Source organism: Sorex fumeus, unplaced genomic scaffold, assembly GCF_029834395.1.
Source record: "Sorex fumeus unplaced genomic scaffold, SorFum_2.1 ptg000003l, whole genome shotgun sequence".
Taxonomy (NCBI): domain Eukaryota; kingdom Metazoa; phylum Chordata; class Mammalia; order Eulipotyphla; family Soricidae; genus Sorex; species Sorex fumeus.
Window position 1 is genome coordinate 2,815,005 of NW_026606060.1, and position 20,250 is coordinate 2,835,254.

General features: G+C 41.1%; 1 protein-coding gene across 2 annotated transcripts in view; it reads left to right on the forward strand.

Annotated features, from left to right (window-relative positions):
* The window catches only part of FSHR (follicle stimulating hormone receptor), a 257,310-nt gene that overhangs the window by 223,483 nt on the left and 13,577 nt on the right, over nt 1-20,250 (forward strand). Inside the window, exons 5-8 of one of the 2 annotated variants that reach the window (XM_056117488.1) lie at nt 5,706-5,777; nt 7,600-7,677; nt 12,676-12,744; nt 12,853-12,927. In XM_056117488.1, the coding sequence (XP_055973463.1) occupies nt 5,706-5,777; nt 7,600-7,677; nt 12,676-12,744; nt 12,853-12,927 (294 nt within the window). The remainder of the gene's footprint in view (nt 1-5,705; nt 5,778-7,599; nt 7,678-12,675; nt 12,745-12,852; nt 12,928-20,250) is intronic. The other variant, XM_056117489.1, reaches the window with a different exon arrangement.

The following is a 20,250-nucleotide window of genomic DNA, read 5'->3' on the forward strand; positions in this document are numbered from 1 at the left end:
GAGCAGGGAAAGCCTCTTTAACAAATTGTGCTGGCAAAACTGGATGGCTACATGCAAAAAAAGTGGGCCCAGATCTCTGCCTAACTCCATGTACAAAAGTAAAACCAAAGTTGACTAAAGACCTCAACATCAGACCGGAATCCATAAGGTACATTGAGGAAAAAGTTGGCAAAACTCTCCATGACATAGGAGCTAATGGTGTTTTCAAAGACGTCACACCGCTGGCCAAGCAAGTGAAAACAGAGATAGACAAATGGGACTATATTAAATTAAGAATCTTCTGCACCTCAAAAGAAACAGTGACCAAAATACAAAGACAGTCTACAGAATGGGAAAGGATATTCGCCAAATACACATCCAATAAGGGGTTAATATCAAGGATATACAAAGTACTCGTTGAACTCCACAAAAAGAAAACATTTAAACCCATCAAAAAATGGGGAGATGAAATGAATAGAAACTTTCACAAAGAAGAAATCTGAATAGCTAAAAGGCACATGAGAAAATGCTCCACATCATTAATCATCAGGGAGATGCAGATCAAAACCACAATGAGATATCATTTCACACCACAGAGACTGGCCCACATCCACAAGAACAAAAGCAACCAATGCTGGCGTGGATGTGGCGAGAAAGGGACACTCCTTCACTGTTGGTTGGAATGCCAACTGGTTCAGCCCTTTTGGCAAACAGTATGGGCGATTCTCAAAAAATTAGAAATTGAGCTCCCATTTGATCCAGCAATACGACTCCTGGGAACATATCCCAGAGAGGCAAAAAAGTATAGTCGAAGTGACATCTGCACTTGTTTGTTCATTGCAGCACTCTTTACAATAGCCAGAATATGGAAAAAACCTGATTGCCTGAGAACAGATGACTGGTTAAAGAAACTTTGGTACATTTACACAATGGAGTACCATGTAGCTGTTAGAAAAGACGAAGTCACGAAATTTACATACAAGTGGTAGTACATGGAAAGTATCATGCTAAGTGAAATGAGTCAGAAAGAGAGGGACAGACATAGAAAGATTGCATTCATCTGGGGAACATAAAGTAACAAAATAGGAAACTAACACCCAAGAATGGCCGAGATTAGTACCAGGAATTTTACTCCGTGGCTTGGAGGCCAACCACACATGCCAGGGGAAAAGGGAGCTCTGATAGAGAAGTGAACACCAAATAAAGGTGTTGGGAGGATCCTCCCAGGATGGGAGAAGCATGCTGAAAGTAGACTATAGACCAAACATGATTGTCACCCATTGCCTCTTTTGCAAACCACAACACCCAATAAGAGAGAGAGAACAAAAGGGAATGCCCTGCCACAGAGGCAGGGTGAGATGGGGTGGACAGGGGGTGGGAGGGATACTGGGATCTGTGGTGGTGGGAAATGGGCACTGGTGGAGGGATGGGTATTTGATCATTGTATAATTGAAACCCAAGCACAAAAATATCCAAGTCTGTAACTGTACCTCATGTCTCACTATTAAAACTTTTTTAAAAAATTGAAAAAAAAGTTTCGTGCAGTTTGTGTGGAAGAAATGAGGAGAAACAGTAGGGGCTAAACAGGTCTGCAGAAGTCCACTCTGTACCTCGGAGTTGTACTCTAATACTCTGAGTGTACACACTTTGAGTGTACAAAGTTAAGCACCGTGTTCTTAGTACTTAAAGCTATGGAAGTATGATCCTTCTAGTAAGACCACAGAAAAAATGAGAAAGTCTCAAATTACAGATAGACCTGGAAGAAAGGGCAAAACTAAAAGGAATAAGAGGTAAAGGAGGAAAAAACAGAGAACAAAATATGATAGAAACCAAACTTGCATAATACTGAATGCACCTTAAAGATTGAATCAATGAAAACAAAGTGTTCATTTGATTTGTGATTGGTGGGTTTTAGGTTTAGAGCATGACAAAAGTAGTCTTAATTGAGAGATAAAGTGATTAATTGAAGTTGAAATGTGATTGCAGTAGTGAAAGTGAATGAGGTTGAAAAGTGATTGCAGTTCTGAAAGTGAATGGGGGCTGAGAAAATGAAGCAAGTACATACAAACAATTTTTTGGAAACTTGCTATAAACGGTGGCATTGGAACAAGACTAGAATGCAATTGCAGAAGATGTTGGAGGGGGATATTAAGCATCAGTAGATCTTTCTCAAAGTTGACATTCAATACAAGTGGGTATCTATTCTTACCTTAGGTTCTCCAAGGCATGTCTAATGTCTAACTTACATAATAACTATTTTTTTTCATGAATGAGAAGAAGGAAACAGGAAAGCAAACTCAAGAAGTTACCATCTACTTAGTACTACTAAACAATTAGAACTCATCAGACTAGAGTCCCTCTAAGGTTTCCTTTAGAATCTATTGAGAATTTTTTATACACCCCCCCACCACCACCCAACAGGATTTTACCACTAGCCAAGAGCTATTCTTTTGAGTATTAACCCCTTGTACTTTCCAACTTGCATATGCTACAGAATTATCAGGTATCTATAAGCAGCCCCACTCAGAGAAACCCAGGACATAAAAATGAGAGCCATCCAGTATAGCTGAATATAGCTACCGTGCCTACTATTAACTCTGCATGCCATTGGTTGCCATGGTAATAGCTAAAATCAAAGATGGGCCAGGAAGATATGAAGCAGGGCACCAGAGATGTTGGCTGTAATATCTACCTTGATATTCCTACACTCTATCCCAATTCCTTCCCTGACAAGAGATAAAATAACTTGTGCTGTCTAGTACACACCAAAGTTGGTATCTAGGTCCTCCTCATTCCTTGCCTTCAGATTGTGTCTCTGTTTAAGATTAACTGATCCAAGTAACAGAATGACACATGCCAAGTAATCTAACTAAGAGTTTTGGCAAATAAAACATTTGGCAATTCTTGGTGACAGAAATGAGAAATGCCTTAGGAACTTCAACCAATTAACCCAATACTTTATCAGTACACACTGCACTCTGAATCTGCACACAGTAGTATAAAAGTTGTCAGTTAATATTCAGTATAGTCCATGCTTTGATGTCTCATTAAGGGAATGCTGCACTAACATATGGGAACAAATCTAAAAATAGTTGAAGTCTTGATGTGATTAGTAAATGTGCAATAGTATTATGTCAAGCTAGTAAATGTTTCTGTTAGAAAAGAATAGAAATTTATAGATTATGAACAGCAACAGGAATACTTGATTTTTTTAGGTATTTCAAACTCCAAATATTAACAGACGTCATCCCTAACTAGTAATACTTGAATGTGAATTTTATTTTTCATGCTAATATTTTCATAAGTATAATAAATATTAGCCAAATTATTTTAAGATAATCAGAGAATATACAGCAACTAGAATTCCCATACATTGCTGGTGAGAATGCATATCACTGTCACTGTCCTCCCGTTGTTCATCGATTTGCTCAAGTGGGCTCAGTAACATCTCCATTGTGAGACTTGTTGTTACTGTGTTTGGCATATCGAATACGTGATAGGTAGCTTGCCAGGCTTTGCCATGCAAGTGAGATACTCTCGGTAGCTTGCCGGGCTCTCTGAGAGGAGCAGAGGAATTGAACTCCAGGTCAGCCGTGTTGGGTGCGTGCAAGGCAGACGCCCTACCAGCTGTGCTATCGCTCCAGCCCTTTAGAATGCAAAATAGTACAGATATTTAAGAAATCAAATTTTCAGTTCCTAAAAAAGTAAAGTATACACTTAACATTAAAAAATGTACACACACAATAAGCAAGTGTTTAAAGCAGCTTTCTTTCATAATCACAAAAAAAGGAAAACAATCCTGAAGATCTCCAACTGTGGTATGAATACAATGGCCTACTCCTCAGTGACAAAAACAAGCAACTACTGAAATACACAACCACAAAGAATCTCAAATACATTATTCTGCATGAAAGAAGCCAGATGCAAAATGTCGCATGTGGTGCACGCTACATGAATGCACTTTGACCTGCAAAAGATGAAACCATAAGAACAAAAGTTTGTCAGTGGTTGCTAAGGATGGAACGTGGAAGAAAATGTTAGCTACAAGAGGGCAACACAATGCAACTGAAGGGCAGTAGTGCTGTTCTATATCTGATTCTACTGGTAATTATAGATCTATATACGCAAGTGAATTCAGCTCTCTACACACACTAAAAAACAGCTCATTTTTATGCATGTAAGTTCTTTAAAGTAAATTACCCACAAATCCTCAGATTAAAATGCTAAGGGCAGAGGTCAGGGAGAGAATTCAGCAGACCAGTGCACATGCTTTGCATGTGGCTGGCCATGTTCAATCTCTAGCTCCTCATGTCCCCGAGCACCACCAAAAGTGACCACTAAGTAACCGATGGATATCTCTGGGTGTGGTCCAAGAAAAAAACAGAATGAAAAAAAGGAAAATTTTCCCCAAAATTAAAACAAGTAAAGTCAAGTCTATCTTAAGGGCTACCGAAGTGAAAATAGAGACTGTTTGGGAACTAAAAGGGAAAAATTGTCTAAGAATCGTTACTGAGAACCAGGGAGAAGTCTTTGACTTTCTCAATTCTGAATTGGAGGACAGGAGATCATAAGCACAAAGATGTTTTATGTTCATCACCATACCAGCGGAAATTCTTTAGGTTACAAGCAACCAGTCTGACTTGATAAGTTGCACACAGAAAAGGGAAATAGGGGTGGGACTTATTGTGAGGATCACTATCAATTCACATGAGGGAAGGAAATACTGGAAAATAGGGTCCAATAATCCTCACAGATGATTTGAAAACATGTCTGCCAGTTCTACCTAGACTCCAGGATGCTGAATGCAAGTGCAATTGGAGATCACAGCACCTGCCTTGGATGTCCTGTACTTCCTGCCAGTGTGTTTCCTCTGTCCTCCTGGATGAAATGCTCAGGAAGAATTTCCCAGAGAGGAGTTAACATTATGGGACGTGATTAAATGATAGAAAATGCCATCCATGGTTAATGCTTCCTTTCTCCCCAGAGCAACAGTTCTCATTGAGAACCGGTTACAAGTACTGGCGGTGGATCTGGTAAAACTTCCTTATATTTGTTGGTTTTCTTCCTCTCTCATTTTATTCTCCCTGTTCCAAACTGTATGAACTCATATTTTCCAATATACCGAATACAGGTTAGCCTTCTTCTTAGATTTTTAGGCGTTTGTATGGACCCAGTATAGCTCTGGAAATTTCAGATATACCGAGTTATGCACCATTGCTTCAAGACTACAGTGTCAGAGGTCTCAGTTCCAACTGACCTCCAACCCTGCCCCCATTGGATTCTGATTAGATCACTTTAGATCACTCTGGAGCCAAAGTTCATGGACTCATATCCTGATACCAATAGAATCACTTGGAGTGGGGAAGAGGCAGCTCTCTAGCAAGTTTAAGGGCAGGAAAATAGGAGATGGGGGAGGAAAACTATGACTGCATTACTGCTTTGTTTTGATCTGAACCTTTCAATCATAATAAAGAGCATCACAGCATACTAACCCTTTGTGGCCGATGGGTTCTTTTTCTCACTGAATTCAACCACTTACTGAACCCTAGACAATATCTTGAAGTAGAAAGCCTTTGCATGATTCATGTATTTTAGAAGATTTCCTGATATGTTTTTCTGATAGCTCAAAACTGGAATTTTGAATTTGGAGAACCTATTCTCTAAACTTTGTTACAATAGCCAGTTTTATTTTTTTCCTCACTTTTATTTTCTTTCTCTCTTTCTAGGTTAATATCTAACACAGGTATTAAGCAGTTGCCAGCTGTTCACAAGATTCAATCTCTCCAAAAGGTTCTATTGTAAGTCTTTCCTTGAGCTGCTGCTAACTTTTCTACGCAGTAGCTCTCTTGCTCATTAGCCTCTGGGCCTTAGTATGCATTGTTAGATCTTCAGCCTCCAAATATGTTGTCTGGGAAGGAACAGAGACGATAAACCTCCTGTATCCTTGTTTTGTTTTGTTTTTTTACCTGAAGGTCAACTAATCTCAGTGTGGAGGAAGTTGGCGTGGTTGTCCGCTGACAGCAAATCAAGAAGTCTCTTGTTCTCTTCCCTCTCTACTCCTTTGCACACTTTCCCTTGCAACTCCCCCTTATCTTACTATCTTTCTCCCTCAGGAAGAATTTCCTTATGTGTAACAAACACAGCAAAGAATTCTTATGCTGCCTTAGGCATGAAGAATCTACCAGACAAACCAATTTACATTAAGATGTTAGAGACAAATGTGTTTCATTTGCCTAGGATATATGTCTTTTGAACGAGGAGAAAGGGCAATGAATCAATGATTTTCAACACTGAAACTGAAGAATCTCGAGAGACTGCAAAGGAAGAGGCAGGGAAGGGAGATAAGGAACTAAGGAGGGAGAGAGAGAAAGGTACTCTCAGTTTCTCAAAAGATCTACAAGCACTTTGCTCCTTCTACAATTATATGGTAGATCAGACCCAAAGGGGAAACTGGATATAAGGATGAGCCATGACCGGAAAAAAAAGACTCTCCAGAATTTCAGGAAGAGGAAAAAAATCAATAAGATTTGTGTGACCAAGGACTTCAGAAGAAAACTAGCTGTGAGTGAGAAGATGATAGGGAAGAAAGACAGATGAAGCTTGAGAGAAAGTGACTACAGAAGTTTGGTAAAGAGGCACAAGATTAGGACAGAGCAATTGCAGAGCAGGGAAGACACTTGCCCTGCACACAGCTGACCTGAGTTCAATGCCTGGCACTTTATCTGGTCCCCTGGTCCCTGCCAGGAGTGACGCACAGAGCCAGGAGTAAGCCTTGAGAACAGCCAGGTGTGATTCTCACACCAAAAATAAATTAATTAAAAGGAAGTAAAAGATCAATTCTAGTGTCTTGGTCATTAAGCAGACACCAGTCATGGACAAGCACAGTCCATGTAAATTTTAAAATTTTTTACTTTTTAAGAATATTTCAAAGTCGTTCATGATTGAATTTCAGTCATACAGTATTCCAACACCCATCCCTCTACCAGCGTACATTCCCAGCACCAGTGTGTTCTCTCTCTCTCACCCCACCCCATATTTCCCCTGTCTCTTTCCCTCTCTGTCTCTCTCTTTCTCCCCTCTCTCCCTCTTCCCGCCACCCCCCCCCCCCCCGCCTCCTTTTGGGCATTGTGGTTTGCAGCATTGATACTGAAAGGTTATCAAGAATATCCCTTTTTCTGGGAATGCCCTGTGGCTGAGGTGGGGTGGGGTGGTGGGGAATGGGGGGTAGTGGGAGGGAGGGAGGGATGCTGGGAACATTGGTGGGGGAGAATGGGCACTGGAGGAGGGAAGGATAAACAATCATTGTATGACTGTAATGCAAACATGAAAGTTACCCATGGGGATTCACTAATTACAAAAAAAAAAAGACGATCTCTTTACCTACTTTTAACACTCAGATCTTGTCCTGCGTAATCATTCCCAGCTACTATTGTCATACTGGTCTATTCTCTATCTTACCTACTCTCAGCTCCACAATATTTTTCATAGTTTGAACTCATCTTTCACAATAAACATGATTTGAATTTTTCCTGACCTAAAGCCCTCAACATGCCCATAAACTGAATGGGGGAAAGACACATGAGTAAGATACTTATCTGATTTGTCCATAATTTCTTCTAGAGATATTCAAGATAACATAAACCTCCATACAGTCAAAGGAAATTCTTTCACAGGACTGAGTCTTGAAAGTATGATTCTGTAAGTAAAGTATAAAAACTCAGTGAGTAATGCTTAACTTTTCACTTAATGATCTTTCTCATAATGGGATGTTCGTTCCATGTTTGTGGGGGGAACTTTGGCATTTCACCATTGAAATTTCTCTCTAGTTCTGTGTTTTTCTCTCATTTCCCATCTTTATATTTCAGAATCACAACATGGAGTCGTGTTAATAATTTATGATTCTGTGGTGCGATTCAAGTATTTAAAATTGCTCTTTGAATGATGGTCTCCTGTGATGCAACATCTGTTCCAAAGGACAGAATAACTCATGCATCAATAAAGCTAGTTATTGCCTGGAAAGTCTTTTTGTTGCCCAAAGAAAAAGACAAAGAAGGAGGCTGAGAGTGGAAGATATGGCTATTCCCACATAACTATGCCATGCAGCTACTGTTCAGCACCTTGCTAAGCATAAGATGACTTCTCATTTTCTTGGAACAATCACGCTTTTTAATGAGCTTCAGTTCCCCCCCCCCTTTTTATGCTCTCTACATAGTTAATGAACTACCTTCTAATCTTTTGTGCCAGTAGTCCACAGGACAATTTCCCTACTTCCCAGAATGTAAGGAAATATGGGACAACAGGCTACTCACGGTTTGTGGAATCTTTGGAAGTCAGGGGCATAGAGTGATACTCAGAGGACTGGTCATTGCAATTGCATCCGAAAAGAAAGCATCTTGTCCATTCCAAAAATTGTAGTATTTTTAGAAAATAAACATCTATGGTTTTATGTTAAACATCTCAGTGTGTTCAAAAAATAAATTTCAATCCATAAAGAATTCCAGTCCTTTTCAAATAAGCAATCTGATTCAGAGACCAAGATGTACAGAGAGAGAAACAGTAACAAAGAACATAGCCCAGAATAAGGCTAAGCAGCTTTTTATGTAAATTAAAAAGAAAAATAGAAAATATTGGAGAAAAAAACTATATTCCTTGCTACTACTGATTAGCAAATAATTGGGTTGTGAAGGGAAATTTTGTAAAAGTCAAAGGCATGTATTCAAAGTATTAGGATAAGGATTATACATGAGTAAATCCTAATCCTTTTACCTAAAGTACAGATACTGGGAATATTAAATGTGCATATGTGTTTTCTGTTTGTGTGTGTGTGTGCGTGTGTGTGTGTGTGAGAGAGAGAGAGAGAGAGAGAGAGAGAGAGAGTTGGAATGACATGATGGCTGCGTGGGAAGTGTGAGAGAATGAGAAAGAAAAATAAATTAAAATATGAACAGAATGAAATGTATATAAAATAAAAGCAATCATTCTTCAAGAAGGGATAATATACTCTGCTTGCCTGTGATGCCAGGGCTCAAGGAAGAGTTAAATAAAGGTTGAGAAAAGGAGGGTATGTCTAAATTGGACTTTAAAAGATGAGTGGGATTTAGCCCGAGTGTTGGCAAAGGGCAAGGAGAAGAAAAAGAATAATCAAAGTTTAAGAGGATTATAAAAAAAAAAGATAAAAGGAGCTTTTAGAAAATAGTGAATATCGAAGTAATGCCAGCTCGGTGGGTCAGAACATAAGCATAACAGTAAAAAGTTCTTGGACTACATCATGAAGGAAACATTACTGATAACTGTAATCTTTTGTACTGGGAATTGGTGCTGCCTTAATCACTTGTACTGGGACTTGGTGCTACTTTAAGTCAGCTCTGACCGTGTGTTATTTTTAAATCTAGTGATTCAAAATTAGTTTTTGTTATAAGGTAGCAAAATTAACATGATGATTTTATAAAACTATGTATTTAAGAGGTTTTATGTTAATATTTTCAGTTTTACATGTTAAATACACATCCTTTTGGTCCAGAACATTAGACAGAAGGCAAGGTGTCCTGACTTACAGAATTTTAATTTTCCTCCATGTTGATGAAAAGATTTTGAGGTAATAAGAATTTATGGGGTCAGAGATACAGCACAGTGACTAAGGCATTTATTTTGCAAGTGGATAAGCCAGATTCAATTCCCAACACTCCATATGCTCCATCAAGCCTCACCAGGATTGATCCCTGAACACAGAGCCAGAAGTAAGTCCTGAACAAAGCTGAGTGTGGCCCAAAATTGATGAAGCTTTGAAACTCAACTTACAAGTGAAATATACTGATCACAGCTGTTCCTCATTGACTCCTATTCATAAACACCATGTGGTCCCCAGAACTTGAACACACTTTCCTATAAAGGATAGTTTTTTAAGAGTCAATAATGTTCAGACTTATCCCTAAAGGATAAAGGAACATTTGTAAGGACAATATCTGCTTTTCTTGCCTTGAATGGTTCTTCATCTATAGATAACAGAAGCAGAAGGTCCATACTGAATGCAGTTTACGTCTGCAATTGTTCTTTATTTGGGTGCTCTATCTAGATATAGAGTCATTTTCTCTCACTAGGGACAACAAATCTATTCAGAGAAAAGAAAACCAGCATGGATAAAGGAAATGATAACTTCAAAATAAACTTTCTATATACTGGTATTTTCTAAAATTTTATAATTCTATCCTAACATATTATAATAGATGTATATGAAATATTTAAATTCTAAATAACATATATTTTTTAATTATATTTATTTTATATAGTCCAAAAATATGACCAGATACCTGACTTGTGACACAGAGGAAAATAAGCCATAGAAGATCTCTAAGCCTTTCCTCAGTGTTAGCAGAGGATCAGGATGGGGAGAGCAGCTAGTCATGGCCTAAAGGAATCAAAATAAGGAAACATGTGGGAAAGATCCCTGCATACCCAGCCACAGGAGACCCTCTCTCATGTGTGATACTCCCTTCCTCACTTGACTGTGTCCATCACTCGGCTGCCCCTCATGAATTTACTGAACCAGGTCCTCTAGTCCCTTCCATCTTGAAGATACAGGCATAGTTTTGCACCTTAAGTAGTCTGAGAATCTTCTGGGTGAACACAAAAGGTTAAGTGAAAACCCATTGATCATTGATTCCTTACCTGATACTCTGCCCAGGTTCTCACTATCATCACCATTTGTTTTCAAAACCAGTACTACGTTTTTAAAGATCTCTTAGGGGACTAAATATGTACTTCATGAATGTCAGCTACTCCTTGTTGGTAATTCAAGAGGCCTACAACAGATTCCCCAGGACAGGACTTTGGGACAAAACTTGGTTTTTGTATTTTTGTCCATTATTGACATGTAAAACTGCCTCCTGTTATCTATTTATTGGGAAAAAATGTTATCTATTTAGTGGGAAAAAATCCAAAAAGACAAAGAACCACTTTGAATACAATAATTATTTTAAACTAGACCATATTTTATCCAATCATGCAGAAAATTCTATTTGCATCACACACATGTATTCAGAAAATGTTGATTAGTTTACAAAAAAAACAAAGGTGGACTTATACACCCTTTGTGTTAGATTCTAGGGGCAGCCAATTATGGGCAAACCCCGCTCCTGACTTGGTACTGGATTTTAGAAGTCAACATTTTGATAAAGAATAGAAATTAAACTGAAGTAAAATGTTCTCATCCCCAAAGAGTTATAGTTTCAATTTTTTTAAAGGGAACTATTTTAAAATAATTGTTCTCATTATTATATATTAACTTTGATCAACAAAAGAAACTGCAACTTTCTTTTGTAATTCCCTCTATAATTTATAATTACCTATATAGCTTCAATTTGGCCTTCTGGCCCAATCATCTTGAAGTTCCTATCAGGTCCTTTATAAGAGACATCCTCATATGCCTGATTTTGATCTACCACCCACATAGTGGGATAAGGGTAGAGCTATAAGCTCTTACTACTGCAGGACAAACTGATGAGGAGATTCGGGGACTCAGTGTGCCTGGCAGAGTTTCCTGGGAGCAGATGCCAAGCTGATGAGATGGGTGCAAAGCCACCTACCAGCCTTTGGAACCCCCGAATTGGTTGCTAGCATTTTAAAAGATCTCCCTTGCTCCTCTGGATATTTTAGTATCTGGCTGTTACGAGAAAGATAAGAGCACACACTTCTTCTCCTGTGATCCTAAGTCTTTTCTAACTACATGCCCAAAGCCTAGGAAATGGAGTTCTGAATGCACAATATTTTTAGCTTGTTCTTTGTCCACTCACAGAGGCTGGCAGGAAAACAAGCAGACAGCAATGCAGGAGTAGCTACCCAGGGCCTCTCAAGACGAAGCTCTCCTCACTTTAGATTTCTCCGGGGTGGGGTGAAGGTTGTTTGTTTTGTTGTTGTTGTTGTTTCTTTTTCTAATCTACCTAGGAACGCCGTTATGTAGTGCTATCCTCTATGTCCTTGGGTCCCTGCTGTCCAGGCAAAGATACTCACTGACCTTCTTGACCTTCTTTATACAACCAGGATGACTGCTCCAGCCCCACCCCCTCCCCCAACAACTCACATTCCCTCGCCCACCGCAGCCCACCAGTTTCTCTTGTGGTTTAGCCCCAAGTCACCTTCACAAACCTCTCATAGCCAGGTCCCTATGGGTCACGGAAGATGTTCAAGTTGTTTGACAGTTTAATTAGATCACTTTGGGAGGACAGCAGGACCTGCTGCTGGGGTGAACAGAGGGGAGAGGCCTAAGGCCTTTGAGAAAGTAATACAAAATGTTCTCTGTCTTATAAACCCTCGACTGGTAGATAATTGAATGATTTCTGTTCTTCAGGAGAGTAAAAATCTCGGTCTGCTACCTGCCTGCTATTGTCTCAGCATGCAGATGCTGTACGCAGAGCTGCCCAGGGTCTGGGTGGCTATGGCAAAGCGTGCACTTTCAAAATTAAATTTCATTAATATTTGTGAATAGGTAATGCATGCGCATAATGCAGATTTCAAAAGTTGCCAAAGGTTACACGGTGATTACTCAGTCTCCTTCCCACTTCTGTCCCTGGGCCTTGAGAGTGGCCCTTTATTTATGCCACTAACCTGTGCTGTCTGACTCGGCCCCAGTGCTTCCAATTATGAAACCTCTGTATTGTTTGCATTGGACATTATTGGCTTTTTAATGGGCTTTTATTTCAGATGGCTGAGTAAAAATGGGATTCAAGAAATACACGACTGTGCATTCAATGGAACCCAACTAGATGAGCTGTAAGTATTCCTGCCTATTCTTCCAAACCATTTAGAGGGAGATGGCTCATACAGCAGCGGCATTTTATGTGGCTTTGTGTTTCCATCTTTCCTCTGCTCTGTCCCCAGGAATCTAAGTGACAACAATAATTTGGAAGAATTACCTAATGATGTTTTCCAGGGAGCCTCTGGACCAGTCATTTTGTGAGTAGATTTCCCCATTTCCATCTGCAAGAATTCAGCGTGTGTGTTAGAAATTAACTTCTCCAATTGCAGAGGCTTCCAAGACAGGACTGGCAAGTAAGGTCAAATTTTACTTTTGTGCCATCTGCAAGACTTACAGAGACAATTAGGGCTTATCTACATTTGAACTTTCAATAAAACTACAACAGTAACAATAATAACTAATATTTAATGAGAACTTATCAAGTGCTAGATAGTATCCTAAAAGCTTAAAATTTAACTTTAAATTTTCAGATTTAATCCTCATAAGAGCCTTTGTGGTATTCCCATTTTCAAATAGACAAAACTAACTTCTCTGGAGGGGATAAGTAATGCCTGCAAGGTCATGCAAATTTCAGAGCATAAATTTACTGTCAAACTTAGCTACTTACATTATAGACTTCTCATCACTCTATCATACATTTCTTTCCGGGATCAAAAGCATGATTCTCTTTTCTCATCCTCAACCCAGTGAGATAACCACAGAGGCTTATTCTTGGCTCCTCTCTGTCTAGATTCCAGCTCTCTGGAATTGTATTACTTCCATCTCTTCCACAAGAGTGACTCTTCCCCTTCCCATTTTCCCTGCTCTTCCATGAGGTTCATTCTAAGTCTCATGTCCTCTTCCCTGACAATCTCAGTCAACAGTGAAATTTTCCTTCTGAAAGGTCCTTAGCCTTTACAGCTCCAAGGACCCAAAAACACAGGAGCATTTTAAAAATTCTTTCCTGGGCTCTAACCCAAACCATTAACCCTACTGAAGAATGCACTGCAGGAAGAAGTGAGCCCTGATGGAATGAGGGAGCTGCCAAAAGAAATGGTGAGCAGAAACAGATAAACATGAGCAAATCTAAAAGTTCCTAGATGATCCTTAAGAGCCAACACAAGGTCAGTTTGGACATATGAAAGCAAATAAGCAAATACCCTTTAACTTTTATTTGACGTCCACATAGTTCTCTATTCACCTACCATCTATCAACATCACTTCTTTTTTCACCACAAAGTGATATTTGCTTTCACACTGGAACCAACATATCTGTACAACTAGACCCTGCATGGAAGGACAGAAACTCCATCAGTGGTTATTTCTGGAGATAAAGGGAAAATAGATAGCAGCTTCTCGGCCTAAGAACTTTGGTTCTTAGGCGCAACCAGCGCAGGAGGAAGCCTCCTGCAGTTGAAAGAGAAGATGTCAGGCAGAGGCATTGTGTGGTGTGTCTTGGGAGAGTGTGGAATGAAAGCAGACACACGAATTTCTCAGCTAGCCCTTCGGGTCACATGTAAAAAGAGATGTCACTTGCACAAACAGTTCTGCCAGTTCCACAAGTTACACACCCACTTTTGGCTCCTCTTTCCCCAGAGGATTGATTCTGGCTCGAATAAAATAAAATCTTCCAGATTATTCCACTTTACAGAAAATCTGCGTAGACAACGGAGATAGAAACTGCCAGCAGTGAGCCACATCTATTCAAGTGTAATTGTCTGATTCAGGTTGTTAGGCATTCAAATGAATCAATGTTTATGGCCAAGTTCGTGTTGACAAGGACACCAACACCACCAACACCTCTTTTGTCACATGTGCCAAGGAACAGTTCTTTCCCAGTGTCAAAAATGGTGTGATGTGATTGATGCCTTCTCATCTCCGTTAGACCAACGATGTCATACTTGATCTTTCACGCTTGCACCATCAGGTCCTCAATGGATTCATCTGATGACAGCATACGTGCATTGAAAGTACAGACAGTCATTTTTGTCCTTCTTTGTTTTGGCAGTATATGTCGGTTCTGAGACTTTATGAGCCTCTCCTTTCTCATCCTTCTAAACACAGCCATATTGGTGGCTCTTTCAGAGTCATGAGAATGGGACCCATTGTATTCACTGGTTTGGGCATATCAAATACACCACAAGTAGCTTGCCAGGCTCTGCCATGTGGGTGGAACACTCTCGGTAGCTTGTCATGCTCTCCAAGAGGGATAGAAGCTTTTCGAGCGGCCTCTAATCGCCCTTACAGGAGTTTCCATGCTTCAAACAATATTTCAACACATTCAAATATGGTGCGGTAATCTTGTAGTGTTTTATGATGTGTCGTGCAGCTGCAATGCAGTCTGGAAAGCGTCCTGGAGAGAGTCTGTGGCTGGGTAGTGGAGGTAGTGGAGGTACTGGAGGTCTGCCAGGCTGCTGGGAGCAGGCAGAGGATCTCTGCTCCCCAATCTCTGCACCAACATCCAATTATGATGAAGAAGAAATTGAGAAACTCTACATGGAGCTGGAGAAGTTCTATAAAGAAGACCACACCTTCTACAAGATCATTGTCAGTGATTTTAATGCTAAGATAGGACTGAGAAGTTCAGCTGAAGAACTCCATATCAAGACCCATGGCCTAGAATGGAATGAACAGGGTGAGAGACTGTCCAAGTTCATCATGTTGACCAAGACCATCCATAGTAACTCACAATTCCAGAAGGCCGAATTTAAACGTTGGACATGAGAGGCTCCCGGTGGATGGTTCCACAACGAAGTTGACCACATCATATTCAATCAACGGTTTTGCCTGACCGATGTCGCTGTTGTCCCAAAATTCCAAATGGGGTCATACCACAGTCTCCTTCATGCAAAATCCTACTTCACAGAGCGGGGAGAAAGGGCTGCAAAGTTTAAGAAGAGAACTCCCAGAACGACCACCAACTGGGAGTTCTTTGACACTATTGCAGAAACATGGGAAGATGCCATCACTGACAACATTGACAAGGAATACGATCAACTGGTTCAGCACCTCTATGATTGTGCAAGGAACACCGAGAGAGATAGCCACAAAAAGACAACTGTCTTCGAAAACTCTCGAGCTCATTCACCAATGTGGCTTGGCGCAAGCCTCAGGCAACTGCAAGCGAATGTCCGAGCTCACAAAGCAGTGCAGAGAAGTGATAAAGGAAGACCTCAAAGAGAGAAAAGCAGCAGTGTTGGCAGATGCGGCAGAAACTGGGAAAAGCATTCGCAACACCCACCTGTCCTTCGCCCACTACAAGACCAGGATGAGTCCCCCTCCAACATCCTGATGGATCTATCACATCTTCCAGAAGGGCAATGGAGATTATCCATGACTTCTACTCAGATCTCTTTGATAGCCACGTCCACCTGCCCACATACCAAATTCCGCAGGATGGATATGTCGTTCCCAAAGTTCTCCCTTCCGAAATCCAACATGCTATTTCATTGGTAAAGAAGTGAACAGCACTTGGCCCAGACAAGGTCAGACCCGAACACCTGAAGAACCTGCCATCAGTACTTATCAATACACTGGCCCGACTCTTCACACACTATCTGTCTGAATGCAAGGTTTCGTCCCAATGGAAAACCAGCAGGACTGTACTACTGTACAAGAAGGGAGATATCCACAACATTGGCAACTATCGCCCAATCTACCTGTTGTCTGTCATCTACAAGCTGTTCACTTGAGTCATTCCGAATAGGACTGGCAGAACACTAGATGAAGAACAACCATGCAAGCAAGCCAGTTTTTGAAAAGGATTCAGCACGATCGACTATATCCACATGATAACCAAGCTCAGTCAGGCTTCTCGAGAGTTCAAGATGCTGCTCTGTCTAACGTTCGTTGATTTAAAGAAGGCCTTTGATTCTGTTAAGATGGAAGCAGTCGTCGAGACCCTAGCCAAACAGGGCATTCAAAGTCAATACATCAGGATCCTCCGTGAGCTGTATTGCGGATTCACTACCAGGATCTCACCATTCTACAGGAGGGTGATCATTGACGTCAAGAGAGGGTTTCGCCAGGGTGATACTATTTAACCAAAACTCTTCAGTGCCACCATCAAGAACATAATGCGCCAACTGGAATGGGAAGGAATGGGAGTGAAGAGAGATGGTCGGCAACTATGCCACCTATGCTTCACTGATGACATCGTTCTTATAACACCAAACATCAGCCAAGCGGCACAAATGCTGGCCAACTTCGACCGTGAGTGTGGAAAAGTTGGACTACAGCTGAATCTGACAAAAACAATGTTTATGAGAAATGGTCTTGTTCCTGACGTTCCATTCACTCTCAATGGGATGACTATCTTCGAATGCAACGGTTATGTGTACCTAGGTCGAGAAGTCAACATGACTAATGACCTGGCACCTGAGTTGCGAAGGAGGAAGAGAGCAGCTTGGAATGCCTTCAAGAACGTCGAAGAAATAGCTAAGAGAACAAAGAACCTTCAGCTCTGGTCACATCTCTTCGATTCCACTGTTCTGCCTACATTAACATATGCTTCAGAGACCTGGGCCCTACGAAAACAGGATGAGAATGCTATTCAGGTCTCCCAGAGAGGAATCAAAAGAGCTATGCTTGGAGTATCATGCTTCACTCAAATGAGAGAAAGAATCCGGAGTTCTGACTTTTGTCGAAAGTCAAGAATCAGGGACGCTATCTTGTTTGCCAAGGTGTCAGAAATCAGATGGGCTGGACACATAATGAGATTTGGAGACGACTGCTGGACTAGAGCCATTGCCGACTGGATTCCACGGGACATCAAAAGATCGCGTGGCCGCCCACCTACGAGATGTTCAGACTTCTTTGTCAAGACCCTGAACGATCAGTTTGAGGCTCTTCTTGTTCCTAGAATGAGCAGATACCATTGGGCTACATTAGCACGTGACAGGGATGAATGGAGATGTTACTGGCACCCTTTCAAGCAAATCAATGAGTAATGGGATGTCAAGTGATCAAATAATCAAGTGACAGAAAATCTGTAATTGGGAGAAAATCAGTAAGTTGAAAGTGCTTACTATCATTTTAAAGAGTAGTAATACCTGCTCGCATATTTTCATCTCAATACATACATAAGACCTGCAGAATCTTGGTTGAAAGCCTGGTCTATAGTGGCTGGTTCCCTCCTCTCCATCAGGAGGCACTGAGAATTGATCACCTTAACACCAGTCTCCGCTTTGAGGTTTCCAGGGTAGTCCTTAGGTATCCTTCCAACCCCTCTGCATGGTAGTCTGGGATTCTCTGGCCTATCCCATGCCTATTTCCGTGCCCCAATACCCATCTCCCATCTCCCCCTGGTCTGGGAGCTGCTGGTTTACTTATGCATACAAAGGGTGAGCTCTTCCAGGACCTCTGGGGTGGAAGGTGTTAAGTGTCCATCTCACAATACATGCAGTTCAACCTGGGGTTGGGTCTGTCCCCCAGGTCAGAGTCAACCCCACCCCCACCAGCAAAATGGATGACAGGCATCTGTGTGTGGGAGACTTACTAGGAAGCATTCTTTGAGGAGAGGACTTGATAGAAGTAGAATCAGAGGAAGAAGTTGAACGGCAGTGAATTAATGAATTTGCAAGAGCAGATTCCACTGGACCTTTAGGGAATTGTGAAGGGGCCTCAGCCAGTGGGCCAGGCCACTCCAACCACATCACTGGGCGTAGGATATCCCTAGGAGGCACCACATCTTTGAAGTCAGTCAAAAACAACTCCCAGAACCAGCTGCATTGCCTCAGCTTTAAGTGATTCCCACTTGCCCTGAATGATGCACCAAAATCAACTCCCAGGTTGCTAATCCCTGGTCCCAGAATTGGATGGAAGTAGTTGATCTAAGAACTTGCCTCTCTACCCATTTCCCAGGTGAAAGGAATGTTGCTGGCTCAGAAGACAGAGAGTCACTGCCTAGAATGATGCTGGGAAGAGTCATCTGCTTGAATCTCCAGTAACCCCTCTATAAGCAGTGGTGCATTCTTCACCCCAGCTGGCTTGGTCGTTTGTCCCTTATAGATACATGCAAAGGACTCTCAGGGGGTTCAGGAGAGAACCCCCAAATCACTATTCACCAGCTTTCTAGGGGCACAAATATGCAGTTGTGTGAAAAAAAGGGAGCCTGTGAACACCCGGGGATGCAAAGTTGAGATATTCCATTGCAAATAGCAACTTGCTGCAAAATTCAGGGGCACACAAAAAGCTCCCTGAGGTCCCATGGGGCAGTCCCACATCCTGGCTGCCCCTCAGGAATCTCGACCTTGAACATCAGCAGACTCCGAATTTCTACCTGATATTCTGAGCTCATTCCAGGATTTGGAAGGTGGTTATTGTGTGTGTATGTGAGTGTGTGTCTTATTTTAAGCAATCATGCAATTGCTGTTTCCTTAGAAAACAGTTTCCTGTGGGGAAAATTTAATGCATTGCCGTTGCAGGCTGGAGCCAGTACAATCATATTCTGATGGTTTATCAAATTGATTTGGCTATAGCTCAGATTCATTTGATAGTTCAGATTCAAACACTGAGTTATTTGTATAAGAATGATTCTCTTCCATTACCAGCGTACCCATAGTCCTATAGATAGTAAATTGCCTTTTTATCCCGCCTGGGATCATGAAAGAGAGGTCTTCTAGCCATCTGTCAGTGTAGTATACAACAGAAATGTGCTCTCACTTATGGAAATGATTGACCTGTAATAACATCTTTGCTGGGAAAAATAGAAATTGTTCAAATCAAATTTGTGGCACTGGCTATAACACACTTTATTAAATGGGCACAGAGCGCTATTTAACTCCTACCTCTCCTAAATCAGCGTCCTATTATTGACTGCTGTCTCCCTTTTCACTCTGTAACTCAAAATCAAGAATCCTAACAACGTTGAAACCATTTAGGATTACTAAATCCCTTCAGCATCAGCCATCATCCTGCGGTGTCTCCCCGCTGGTACTTTTCAGGATTTCAATTCTCAAAACCAGTCACTGCCAGAATAGAGCATGTGCTGACATGTTAACAAAAGTGACATCTTCCAAAGAAAGACTGTAATCCTTAGAGGAGCATGAAAGATGGGAATCACACACACTCACCCAGAGCTACCTTTCCAGGCCCAGCCTCCCCGTTTCAGGTATGACACATTCATAAACATCCTCAGCCATTCACTGGGGTTATTTGGTCTCAGATGACACGTTCCATAGATTCTGATTGATCAATGAGTATGTGTCTGGTATTATGCTAGGTATAAAGGATAGTGAGATTAAAAGATTAAATAAAAGAATCAATTCTAACGTCTCTCATTTATTAGTGGACAAATGGCACTGCCTCGAATACTAAGCTCTGCAGGAAATTTTACTGGAGACTATAAAGTGACAGAGCAGAAGGAACACTGGCAGGTGGCAAGCCAGCCTTGGGAGAAGAGTCTTCTTTTCCTTCGCCTGTGTTTCTGCAATACCCTCTTCCAGCCCCCTTTCTATTGTCAATGTTTTCTCCTTCCAGTTCATTTAGCAAGTTAGTTCTTGAGCACCTACTATGTGTCACATTCAAGACTCACATTCTAA